General features: G+C 37.9%; 1 protein-coding gene across 2 annotated transcripts in view; it reads left to right on the top strand.

The window, feature by feature from the left end:
* Positions 1-5,332: 5,332 nt before the first annotated feature.
* LOC126396450 (arf-GAP with coiled-coil, ANK repeat and PH domain-containing protein 2-like) overlaps positions 5,333-13,668 on the top strand; it is a 72,045-nt gene continuing 63,709 nt past the window's right edge. Inside the window, exon 1 of one of the 2 annotated variants that reach the window (XM_050054539.1) lies at positions 5,333-5,774. In XM_050054539.1, the coding sequence (XP_049910496.1) occupies positions 5,722-5,774 (53 nt within the window). In that variant the 5' untranslated portion in view covers positions 5,333-5,721. The remainder of the gene's footprint in view (positions 5,775-13,668) is intronic. The other variant, XM_050054540.1, reaches the window with a different exon arrangement.

Below are 13,668 nucleotides of genomic sequence, written 5' to 3' on the forward strand. Positions count from 1 at the left end.
CAACATGGTGGACTATGTGGAGAAATGCCCATTGTTAAAACTCTGTTTCAGTCAACTCAAACTTGGTCTTTCAAACTGTGATGACATCAATTTGTCTCAATATTATTTGTGTGAACAGATCGACGATCTGTGTGTCAATGTGTCATCTGTAAATATAAAAACCTTCCACAAATACAGAAAAAAATTTGTAAACTGAAACTCACAAAATTATTTTGCAAATATGAAACAGGTGTGCAAAGACAAATTCCACCCAATAAAAAAAAAAACATTTACAACTTTCAAACAGATACTTGTGAATCGGAAATTTTTTAAGCCTCAATTTCACGCTTGCAGATTTGCATTTAATGCACACCAAGTCTTTTTTAATTTTTGGAATTAGTGCATTTGCAGATCTGTTCTATATTTGCAAAATATTTTTGTGAGTTTACAATTTTTTTTGTATTAGTGGAAGTAGTTTTATATTAACAGGTTATACATTTACACAAACTGTTTTCTCCGGGTACTCCAGCTTCCTCCCACAGTCCAAAGACATGCAGGTTAATTGGTGACTCTAAATTGTCTGTAGGTGTGAATGTGAGTGTGAATGGTTGTCTGTCTCTATGTGTCAGCCCTGTGATAGTCTGGTGACCTGTCCAGGGTGTACCCTGCCTCTCGCCCAATGACAGCTGGGATAGGCTCCAGCCCCCCCATAATAAGCAGTTACAGAAAATGAATGAATGTCTCTTTAATAAACTGAATGAAAACATAGTTATGACTATTATATACCATTCCTGCCAACAGATGCCCCTAATTTCTACACACTGGAGTTTTAATTGAAGTACCACAACAAAACAGAAATATGCTCTATGACAAATCTTCATTTAGTTCGACTTAAACTCAAATGTGTTTTTTTTTGTAACTTCAGCCCTTTATAAAGCATAGAAATTAAAAAGCAGGGATTTGATCCTTGCTAGTGTAAAGTAATCCATCTCATAAAGTGATGGCCCGTCCCATTACACTGTTAATTTGTTACAATTTGTTGTACACGGATGACTTTAAAAGTGACATCATGCTCGTCACTGTCAGTGCAAATTAATTAAACAACAAACATAACACTCTGACATTAATATGAAACAGATAATCTTCCATAAGCTGGTAAACATGTTTCAACTCCCTGCATATTGTTGTACATACTATGTGGAAACGACTGAAGTCAGCTGTCTCCCTAACAAACAAACAAACAAACAAAACAAAAACCCGAAGGAAATTTGCTCTCAAACAGAAATGAATAAAAATAAAGAATTGTTAAAATATTATAAAGTGCCTGAACCACAGCCAAAAATTATAAGTATAGGCTATAGAATAGAATAGAAAGAACTTTATTCATCCTCAAAAGGATATTCAACTGTCCAGCAGCTCATAAAAGACAAAAAACAACAACCACACTTCATCAACAACAACACAGTGGTATTAAAATAGACATAAAATAAAATAAGTTAAATAAGTGCATGAATAGAAATTAAATTAAAATAAAATAGTGTCAATATAAAGCAATAAAAAATGAAATAAAACAGAAATAAAATGTGCATTATGCTAGCGTGTTTAACACTAGTACTTGAGATATAAAAATGTAAATATAAAAAATATATATATCAATAAATCAATATGTATCGTCACTGTGCTGAGGCTGTGAGTGTGAAAATCTAACTACAATATACACCAGTAAAATACAGCAACTACAGAATTAGACTAAACATGATGTGTCTAAAACAAGTTTTATGCATAAAAAATATGCAATAAAAAGCTCAAATCCTCCTGCTAAGTTTCTCCATTGCACAGAAAATATAATTGTGTGGCTCCACATGCAATGTCAGTGTCTGTTTGACCAGCAGATGGCGCTGTTACACAACACATCTGCCATTCCCGTTGGATTTCTAGTAGCTCTAATAGGATAAAGCTGGAGGCTCTTCCTGTGAGGATTAATCTGTTTGTTTAGTGTAGAGTGAGTTCACACCTGAGAATGAACACATCCTCTGGTGTTTCATTCAAACACATAACTGTGTTTTAACGCAAGTGGTCGAGATATTTTATTGAAGTGTCAAATGTCTCACCTTTATTCATCTTGGTAACGTTTCAGTAAATGTAGAATTTGTATATGAGGAGTGACTGTGAGGAAATTCACATTATAAACACGACAGAGTGAGAAATAGGGAGTCCGTCCTGACTGTGTGTCCTGAAGGCGTCAACGTAATTCCCATGGATCAGGAAGCGCCTGTCAACCAACGCAAAGATCGTAGAATTAAACAGAGGAATCACTCTGTGCTTAGTTTTTGCCGCTTGTTAATCTCTTTGAACAGAGTGGACATGAGCATGAAAATATAAAGAAAGATAATGATAAGTTTGCTGTCGTAATAACGACGATTTTATAGATCAATGCACAAGAGCATTCAGCCATCATTATCAAACCCAGTCATCATTGTTAAAACATTTGTCACCCACCTATTTTTATATGGATGAGTGATCATCAGCTGACTCATTATTCAGAGTTTAACAGTGAATGCTGTCAAAGCCTTTTCCACACTGCCAGGGATAAATGCCAGAGAGTTGATTTAGTGGAAAAATGTTATTAGACATGAAGAAAATCTATAATCTGTGCATTGTCCATTCTATTTGTCACATATCTGATACAATTTGTCCACCACAGCTGACGTCTGTATTATTTTGTTGGCCTAAAAGAGGGGGGACAAGGCTTTTTAAATCCCCACCATGCATCCCTAAGTTTTATTTATAGAATGTAAACTCTGCCTGATGTCTTACATTGGTTAAAATCAATAGCTTTTGTCACCTTCTCTGCAAGATATGTGATACTTACAATACAGCCTACAAAACAAGTCAGGGAATAAATGTACAACAGTAGAAGCAATGGTGGATGAAGTATCTGGAAGCCATACTCATGTAACAGTACAAAAATGTTACCAGAAAATGACTTGGTGGAGAAAGTCACCTATTAGAACATCACTTGAAAAAAATAATTTAAGTATCTGACATTTACTGTACTTAAATATTAGAAGTAATTTCATGATAGTAAATGTACTTAAGTAAGAATGTAAGAGTACAAGTAAATGTTAATAAAATGCAGGTGGTTTTTGTAACATGTACACCCCATAAAAATGGGGCCTACAATACACTTGAAGAAAGACAAGGTCTTTTTCACGACTTAATGGATTTAAAGAACAAAATACAGATTTTCATTCCCTCCCAATCTGTCTGTCCTTCCCTCCCTCTTTCCTTCCTTATTTTGTAGTATGTAACTAAGATATTTAGGGGAGATGTATTGGAGTGAAACATTTTATTCAGGAGATGTGGCGGAAAAGTGAAAGTTAACAGAAAATATAAGAACTCAAGTAAAGTACAGATACTCCCAAAAATACCTAAGTACTGTAATGAAGTATTATTACACCACTGAATAGAATTTAGCAGCAGTGGTGGAAATGATGCTGCACTGTAATCAAATACAATAGAGGAACCATTATGTTGAAAATCAAGACAGAAAAGGGATTTTTATAGAACTAAAACACAACAATAAAAACGCAAACAAACAAAAGAGGAGCACAACAAGCAAAGTCACAGACATTAAAAGAGTAAGGACCTAGATACACATCTGTACAGTTCATAGCTTTCAGTTTTACCATGTATTTTAGTGACTTGAGGTATTTGACAAAATTATATATGAACATATGAACTTAAAAAGGAAGTAAATTATTTCTACTTACTAGTATGAATATGATATTTACCCCAAATCATCACAAATCTGATGCTTAAAATTGGAGGTCCAAAATCATTCCTCTCACTCTCATTGGATTAGAGACATTATTTATTTCCTTAGATTAGAAAGAAAACAGACTCACTCAAAAGGATTGTCTAATAAATTATGGGGGTTATCTTTCCTCATAACCCCGATTAGGAAATTCCTAGCTGCAGGCTGGTCCTTTCTCCGTTCTCTAGATGTAACTGTCAATATGTAATATAAAATATATAATGTTCATTGAAATCCAGAGGACCATCTCTTTGGAACAACCTACTCCCAATCAGCATCTACAGAATTGTTATTCAAAAAACATCTGAAAGGACTCTGATTTGCAAAGACTCATAAAAATACTTTTTCTTTGGGGGGTCATTTGTATATTTTTTAAAAGATTTTACACTGCTTAGTCTGGAAGTTTTGTTCATCATGCAATCTTTGTTTTTAGCTTTTTCTTTGGCTTCTGACATCTCGCGCACAATGTTTAAACTTTTAATTTATTTTTTTCTGTTTTTTCTATACACATGTATGTGCAAAAACTAAACTAAACGAACTAAACTAAACTAAACTAAACTAAAAATGAACTAAACTAAACTAAAATGAAATAAATAAACTAAACTAACTAAATGAACTAAACTAAAAGTACTAAACTAAACTAAATGAACTAAACTAAAATAAATGAACTAAACTAAACTAACTGAAGTAAACTAGATGAACTAAACTAAACTAAAAGAAATAAAAAAACTAAACAAAACTACATAAACTACACTAAAGTAAATGAACTAAACTACACTAAAATTAAACTAAACTAAGTGAACTAAACTAAACTAAACTAAACTAAATGAACTAAACTAAACTAAACTAACTAGTTAACTAACTAAATTAAACTAAACTAAACTACATAAACTAAACTGAACTAAATAAGCTAAACTAAATGAACTAAACAAAACTAAACTAACTAACTAACAATTAAACTAAACTAAACTAAATAAACTGAACTGAACTAAATAAACTAAACTAAATTAACTAAACAAAACTAAACTAACTAACTAACTAACTAACTAACTAACTAACTTAAACTAAACTAAATAAACTAAACTGAACTAAATAAACTAAACTAAATGAACTAAACAAAACTAAACTAACTAACTAACTAACTAACTAACTAACTAACTAACTAAATTAAACAAAACTAAACTAAATAAACTAAACTGAACTAAATAAACTAAACTAAATGAACTAAACGAAACTAAACTAACTAACTAACTAACTAACTAAACTGAACTAAATAAACTTAACTAAACTTAATTTAATTTAACTTAACTAAACCAAAGTAAGATGTTTTATTGTTATCAATGTTATTTGGTATTATGACTGGATATTGATCGGGTCAACCCATTTTATTCATTTTTTTATTTTTATTTTTTTACTGAATTTCTTTTCTTTTTTAATGTTTGCTGTAAAGCCCAATAAACAATGGAGGTGGGGAGAAATAACACTGTCTCTCAGAGGCGGTCCCATGCTCGCTGGCTAGTGGTCCATCTGTCCCCAGCATAGACGATCTGTGTGTGAGTCAGTAGTATCTGCGTTGAGGCAAAGCTCCTCTCCCACTGGCTGCTATGACCTAGCTACCGGACGACACCTTCTTCCTCCAGGACTGACCGCTGCGGCTCAAATAGTTGTGTTACGGCGATTTTTTTCGGCCACTCTTACTTCCAACACACAGTCGTTTATGGTCGCATTGCCGCGACTCTACAATCGTAGCTGCTGGCCTCTGAGGCTAGCTGGCTAGCAGAGCAGTGACAGAGGGGAGCCAGCTGGTCGGACAGAGGCACAGCAACGTTAGCAAACAAGCTAATTAGCCCAGAAAGACTCAGCCTGGATTACTGCCTTTAATCAAAGAAAGCGCAAGTCTGCGGTTTTTACTCACTGCGGCAAAAATGAAGATAACTGTGGATTTCGAGGAATGTTTGAAGGACTCCCCGCGGTTCAGGTGAGTGATGACAGCCAGGCTTTTGTCCTGGTTATACTGGTTATCAATTAATCACAGGGGAAAGTATCCAGTTAGCTGCCTGCTAGCACAAGCTAATCAGCAGTCACCAGCTAGCTGTCTGCTGCCTGCTACTTTTCTATTTTGGTCTCTGAAGAAAGCTGGGGCCAGGCGGGGAGGCTGCCTGATGGGGTAGGAAACCAACACATAAACTCACTGACCAGTGTGGAGAGCTCATGTGAGCAGCAGCAGGCTGTCCTGGTGCCTGTTTGCTGTGTAAATTATGTAAAGATAGGAATGTGTATTAAAAATGAATGCAGGGAGTCACAGGCTGTGCCAGTAGCCTTAATTTGGCATTGTTAAAAATTATGTATGAGGCTGTGTGACTGTACAATGTCCTAAGTTTAATTTATATTGCACACAGCACACCACACTGTACCATATATTGTTATTTAATTAAAAATAAATACACTTTATCAGCTTGTATTGGCAGGACAGGACACCACGGCTGCAACTAACATTTCTTTCCATTATAAATTAATCTGACAGTCACTTTCCTGATTAATCATATTGTTTTGGTCATGTTAAAATGATTCCCCAAAGCCTAAGATGACACTCAGATAGCCCAACACCAACACTGTTAAGTTTTATATTGCACAACAAAGAAAATAGTCATATTTAAGATGCTTAACCAGTGATATTTTGCAATTGTGCCATAAAAAATGACTTGAGAGAACAACTTTTGAACACTTCTTCCTCCACCAGCAACACTATGTGGCACATCTTAACACTCATCATCCATTTTCCTACCAACTACTTGCATTAACTGAATAATGGCTGAGTCCACTCCAAAGTGCAAACAAGTTCCTCAGCAGTTTTGTCAGGTGGCGGGCGCTCATGTGATGTATTCCTGGCAGTGTTGTCACATCTGACATCATCACTCTCAACTTCATCAAGCCTAAAAGCTGCGTAAAATGGGATGTTTGCTCTCGACTTCCTCCTCACTGGCTTGGCGTTTTCCACAGATTTGAGAAAGCGCCTCCTTCCTCCCCCAGCTCCCTCCGCTGTTGCTGCAACATCCTCTCTCTCACAAAAACGAGGAACAGATGTTAGAAAGTTGTTTGCAGAAGAATGAAACTTTTTTTTTGTCTCTGGCTCCACATTCAGTGGGATGAATAGAGGGGAAACTTCCCACTCAGCTGCGTTCCTTGAAGTTGGCTGGTCCAACACTCTAGTGACATACACCCCTGTGTATTACAAATTTATTTTCAGCCAAGCAATCTGATGAGTTGAGTGTTTCTTGAAAGCGTGGCAGTTCTAGTTGCAACTTGGGATCTAATCTGTGAACTTTCTTTCTGTGCGTCTTCACATCGCCACCCTCACACACACACACACATACAGTCCCCTTTGCTTGGATCCTGATAACAGAAAGCGCAGAGTCACTGCAGACAGTTTGAAGTTGTGTGTCAGTGACAGACAGTTTACGAAAGCTAGGAATCTACCTCAGCCGGACCACAGACAGAGGATGTGGTGAACATATATAGGCTATTGTCTGTCTGAAAGTGAAACCTTTAACCAATGACAATTAATCCGACGGTAGTGCCCATTTCCCACAGACATCAAATGATGCTTCTTCCCTTTTGAAGGTCAGTCATTTGTGTATGAGGCTCGATTCCCCCATTGTTAATAGATTAATAGTCAGTCAACAATGAATGAGTTGCACCTTTTATCGTTCTTAGTTTTGTGACATTGCATTATTCCTGTGTAGCTCCACCCATTGACCTGAGCAGGTGGTGTTATTACCTTGAATGAAAAAGAGTGAATGTGCAGCTGCAAATCTTAGTTTACTGTAAACATTGTTGAGCTGAATCTTTAGTTGATTGACAGGGGAGTAATTATTGGCAACTGCTTTTGATAATCAGTGAATAGGAAAGACATTTTTCAAGCAAATGTCCCAAACATTAGCCAGTTCCAGTTTCTCAACTGAGAGGATATGATTGCCTTCGTCTTTTGTGACAGTCTGGGTTCCTAAAGTCGTGAAATTCCTGGAACAGTAGTGAAATTAGAACTGTTTTCCAGGCCTTGAAATGTGTTGGAATTAATCAACAGAGTGAAATGGAAAGGTTTTGAGCACTGTTGTGTCTGTTGTTAAAAACATGTTCAGAAAAATCTGACATTGTCACTAGTCTCATGTGATACACATAGACCAGACCGGCATAATCGCCAAGGCCACACCCCCTTTTGGGGAAAATAATCTTCTCATCAGCAGAGAAACAGGAAAGTGGTGAAAAGCTGTTGTGCAGCAGGTTAACCGAGGCTGTCACACTGACATTAGAGCCACAAAAGATACTCAGTATTCACTGTGGGTGTGTTAAATGTCGAAATGATGCTGGTGACAGTTAGCTCAGTTGATGGATAGCTAACGTTAGCTTGACTTTGAGGCTGCTGCTGTATGGTCATATGGTATAGCAGCATCAGACTGTAGTCTCAAACTAAATCTGAACCTGTAGATCAAACGCTAGGTATGAACAGGTTGGCTATTTACAGACAACACATTAGCCTGATGATACCTAGTGATAAAATATACATTTTGATTGAATCACCAGGTATTGACAACATGTATAGACTGTCAGATAGTCCTACCTGTTATAAACTATTTGAATAAAGTCATGGAAATGGGGTAAAGTTAGGTAGGTAGTTCATTGGTAAAAATGTGAAGGAACCCTGGACAGTAAACCCAATATCTTTGGTTTTTGACATTTATAGATCAAATGATTTTTTGGGAAAATAATCGGCAGGTTAACTGATAATGAAACTATTTCAACTGCAGCTTTAAATTTCAGCAGCTCACTTAATGTTTCTGCAAATGTAGTTTTACTCCTTCTCCAGTTTTCCTAACGTCTCAGCTGGTCATATGTTCTGTGTACTGTTGGATGAAATGACATTATTTTGAAAGAAAGTCAACAGTCTCCTAATAACACGTATTCTCCCACATACTACACAGTCAGTCCAAACTTTCCCGCCCCAGACTAGACTCTTACTCCTCTCACGGAAAAAATAATTATGTATCAGAGTTACTATTTTTAACATCAGCTTCCAAATGTAGCTTCTTTTAGGGAATATGGTTCAGCCGTTTTTCCTAAACAAGCCGCTCTGGTTCTGTATAGTATTTTCAGCCCACTGAACATATTAAGTTACACGTGAGAGAAATCTGTCATATGATTCAAACTTGGGTAAATTCGCTGTGTCTCTGTAGTTTTGCACCACCTGAATATCCAAATAATGGCTCTCCAGTTTGTGTTCTGTCATGTGAGTGTGTTAGGAAGCCACATCCCATGATCCTCTGCAACCAGGAGTCCAGCTAAGCATATAGCCTCATCTCTATCTATATATCTAGTGCCCTTTGTCCTCTCAGCAGAGTCATCTCTCAAAGGTTCCTGACTTCAAAGTCCACTATAGGTTCATCCTGATGGGCTGGGACTCATCAGAGACTTTCACAGCACAGTTTTCCACTCCGACCACCATCGTTTTACTCTTATTTTTTCCACCCCCCACTTGTTTTGTTTGGCCAGAGAAGAGGACATAGCAAGAGAGAAAGAGAGGATGGATGACAACATGGATACATACACCAGCGTGGAGCAGCTCTCACTCGCTCAACATCTGTTTCCATTTTGGTGTTTGCTTTTAACTTTGTGCCAGAGAATATGGAGCCCCCAAATGTGGAGAGGGTTGTTTTCAAGTGGTAATTTGGCACACCCTACTTTTTTTTTTTTTTTTTTTTTTGCTCTCATCCTCGTTTTCGTTGGGAAGCTGTCTTTGGTCATAAACCATGCTTTCAGCCCGGAGGAGAGATGCACTAGTGCAAAAATTATGTATTTTTGGCAGTAAACCCTGGTAGCCTAGTTTTCCACTTGAGAATAGACATTCGACTCAGCCTTTCCTGGCTCCTCTTCAACTATGAGAGTTGAAAATTCCCTTCAGAGGGCCGTGGCTTTTCTCCCCACATGTATAGGAGTAAATGTTTTACATATTATTTAATATGCCTTTTTATCCTGCAGGGTCCCAGAGACGTCCAAACTTTATAATTTACATATTAAGTTGGCAGTATGTTGTTTGTATCTGTAGTTTAAGAACGATGGGCCTCATTCACAAAGACATTTCTTCTTAAAACCCACTTACACAGTTTTCACATTCACCAAAGATTTCTTATTTGGGATTTATTCTCAGGTAAGAACAGAATCTACACGCACATTTTGTGGTGACATGTTTGTGCAAAACAATCGGTTATTGCCTTCCTTTAGTTCTGCAGCTCTATAATATAGGATTTAAATTACAATAAAAATTTAATCATTGATAGTATTTCCATTATTTTACACAGCATTATGGTCTTTTAAAATAACTTAACACTACACAAACACTTCAATTCACTTTTTGTTATGTCAATTGGTGTTAACGCCATCCAATAAGTAGTGTTGATCACATTATTTATAGGCCCAAAGAAGGCTTATCTCTGCACCCTACTTGCACAATGTCATGTTTACTACTGCTGCAAGATGTTGCAGATAGCGCCCTGAGGAGGTAACGCATCTTCCAGGACCATGTAGATCTATTTGCAGAGAGTGACAAGGCCAAGCCCGTCCCTTTCTGGTGGTGAACATCTCCACTCTGTGTTTGGCAAGAAAAATTTGGCTTTGAATGTGAGATCAAGCCCTTTTGTGCACCCCTCTCCGGATACAGACTGAAGGAGTAGGAGCATCTTCTGCATCTTTTTTATGGTATTTTATTTCCAGTACTAAATCTGACAGCTCGGCTGGCGTCCACTTACTGCAGGAGTACCTCTTCTTAAGAACTATTGAAGGTTTTTTTATGCTTGGAGTCTGGTGCTTTGTCCTCTTTAGAGTTTTGTGAGGGCATTCTTGACTTAATTCTCTTAAGTTTTCTTTAAGTTTCTGTTCGTGCATTTTGCCCCTCAGTCTCATGGCCTTTGCCAATACTAATTAGGATCAACTGGAAGGTGCTATCAATTCATGAGAACAAGGAAATTCATCACTATGATACCATTACAATTCTGTGGTTTAAGAACATGTCAAGTATCCAATGTAGACTTTTCTAAGGGCCTTTCCCAACAACAAATTTAAGGAAACACGTAGGAGGATATTGGTGAATGAGGCCCAATAACGATGACAGATGGTTGACCAAAACGTTGAACATCTGTGGAGCTAAAATGTTACACTATCTGATCCTAGATAGGCCACACAAGGAAGTTTAACACCAAGAGATTAGGAAAGAAAACATCACAAGACTAGGATGGATGTGTTTTTATATGTAGGAGACATGAATGGCCTAGAAGTGAGCTAATTTCTGTAATTAGCAGCACCCTGTTTCCCTTCCTTCACCCACTTCTTAATCACGATAACGTGATTGTCTTCTCCTGATTGGTTTTGCTGATTCTGAGCTTGGCCGAATCCCGTGATATGAAGTCATTGGTCAAACAGCTCCGGTTGCAGTTTCCCCTGAGTCATTGACGGCAGCTGTAGAGGCGGCAGATCACTGGCAGTCTCCTCTAATACAGAACCCAGCGCCTGATGAGGAGAATTCCTCGTGCTGCGATTCTCAGTGATTAGTTTCCCATGGGAGTCCAGCTGCAGGCTTGTTAGCAAGCCGAGGTTGTTGCAGTTTGATTAAATTGAGCTGCGGTTCGTTTGCTTTTAATGGTTATTAATAAAGGAAATTAACAGCTAATGAAATGTGAGGACTGACTGCACTCCTGCTCAATTGGTACAACTAGACACAGTCGTATTTCACTAAGTATGGAGCAGCATAATAAATAAAAAGGCACTCTTCGAAAGTGTTTTTGATGTTTGTAGGCCGAACAGTTTATCGAATGGCTAGTTGCACCCCTGGTTTACTGCTGTCATCTTCATTTGTTTTGGTGATCACTCCTCAGTCTTCACAGTAGATTTTGAAAGTGCTGTATTTATGACTGTTTCCTTCCTACAGTTTATGTAAGAAATAGGAAGGATGAGGATGTACGATAAATACAAAATTGGCCTAAATGTTCATTCATTACGACAACAAGCTGGAGTTCCCAAAAGCCCGTGTAACTGTTTATCTTTAAGTAATGACCTCATCTTGTTGATGTTGTCCAAGCTCGTGCGTCTAATGGTGGGATTTTACCACAGTGGGACCCCCCTCCATATCTCCGCCGCTCCGCTCTCTAACAATTACAGGATCTACGTCACAGCACTGACGCTCACCCCATTCTTTACATTTCCATCCACAGTAACACATTCAAAGTGTTGAGCTGTTTGCCACCACCACTGTCATCTCAGTCCAGTGGAATAAACTATCCATTCCCTCATGGCAGACACGAGGCTGTAAATTAAAAACAAAAAAAAGCAAGCCCTGTGTGTATTCCTCTCTATATATTGAAACATTATTGAAAGCATCAGAGGAAAGAGGACATAACAAAGCACTGCTGCCGGACACTATACAAAATATAATTAGAAAACATCAAAGGGAAGTTGTAATGCGGGGCTTTTCAGCTGTCAGACATATCTAAATTGGATTAGTTATAGTCGTTTGGAAGTAAGCTTGCTTTGAGCTAACTGTGGAGTTTGAAGCTGTATTATGTGGGAGAATATAAATATGGGATTAGACTTTATGCTGACAGATACTTAACATTAAATGACTCATGGGAATGGGGCGAAAATGTGTCATGACATTAGGACTGCAGTTATTTTCACTCTGTTAATCTGCCCATTATTAAATTGATGAATCGATATATGGTTTGGTTTATAAATTGTTGTGAAAAGGGCTCATCAGAAATTCCTAAAGACCAAAGTGATTTTTTTTTCTGAACTGCAGTCCATTACCCAAAAATAATCAGTTTACTGGCAAATGAGAAAGAAAATGGATGACAGCCCCGTCTCCTTGAAATTACGTTTATATACAGTTAACTTTATTCATTCATTTTCTGTAACCGCTTATACTGTTAGGGATAGTGGGGGGCACTGGAACCTATCCCAGCTGACTTTGGGCGAGAGGCGGGGTACACCCTGGACAGGTTGTCAGACTATCGCAGGGCTAAACAACTAATAGCAACTACTGTACAACTAATATACAAACATAATGCCAAGTGAATCACGTAGAAATGTTGCTAATTAACGCACCTGGCAAGTTACAAAAATGTTGATACCAAAGTGCATTTGTTACCTAAACCCTAGATAGCCATATAAACGCAAACCCGGGATTTGTGTGCTTGCCATTCTTCCCAGTTTCGACCTTTAAGAGCCTACGTGAGTGTAGTGTCTTTGAACCAGGCAGCGATACACAACGTAATTAAGAAAGCAGTTTAGTAACATACAAAGGTAATTTCCAGGAGACAAGGTTGTCCTCATGAATGAGAATCTGGTGCTAAATTATGCTAATTATGGCAGTTTTACTTTAAAAATGTAGGTTTATTTTCTGTCTGATCAGCTAATCAATTGATCGATGAATCGTTCTAGTCGTGTTGGTCAGATGTGCGGTGGAAACAGATTTCCAGTCAGCAGCCAACCCTCAAAGTGCAGAAGATCTGCATTAGGAAATATCCTCCAGTTTGCAGGATAGTGAAATTCTCTGAAGGGCAGATGGTCTTCGAGTGTCAGCTTATGTCTTTGAAGTGCTAAGGTCTGTGCCACAGGCCCACAGTAGGCTCTATTGTGTTGGCAGAATGAACGACAAACCTGTTCAACGGCCTCGCTCCTGCATGCAGAGTGCGCACAGCCTGCTGGGCTGCTGCCAACACTCAGCCAGAGAGGCGGCTTTCTTTGTTTTGGTTCATGGTCACTGAATCACTGCAGAAGAATTAGGTGTCTCCGTTTTTATAGATGTTACTGTGTAGTCAGAGCCGTAA

Source organism: Epinephelus moara, chromosome 10 (assembly GCF_006386435.1).
Source record: "Epinephelus moara isolate mb chromosome 10, YSFRI_EMoa_1.0, whole genome shotgun sequence".
In the NCBI taxonomy this organism is placed as follows: domain Eukaryota; kingdom Metazoa; phylum Chordata; class Actinopteri; order Perciformes; family Serranidae; genus Epinephelus; species Epinephelus moara.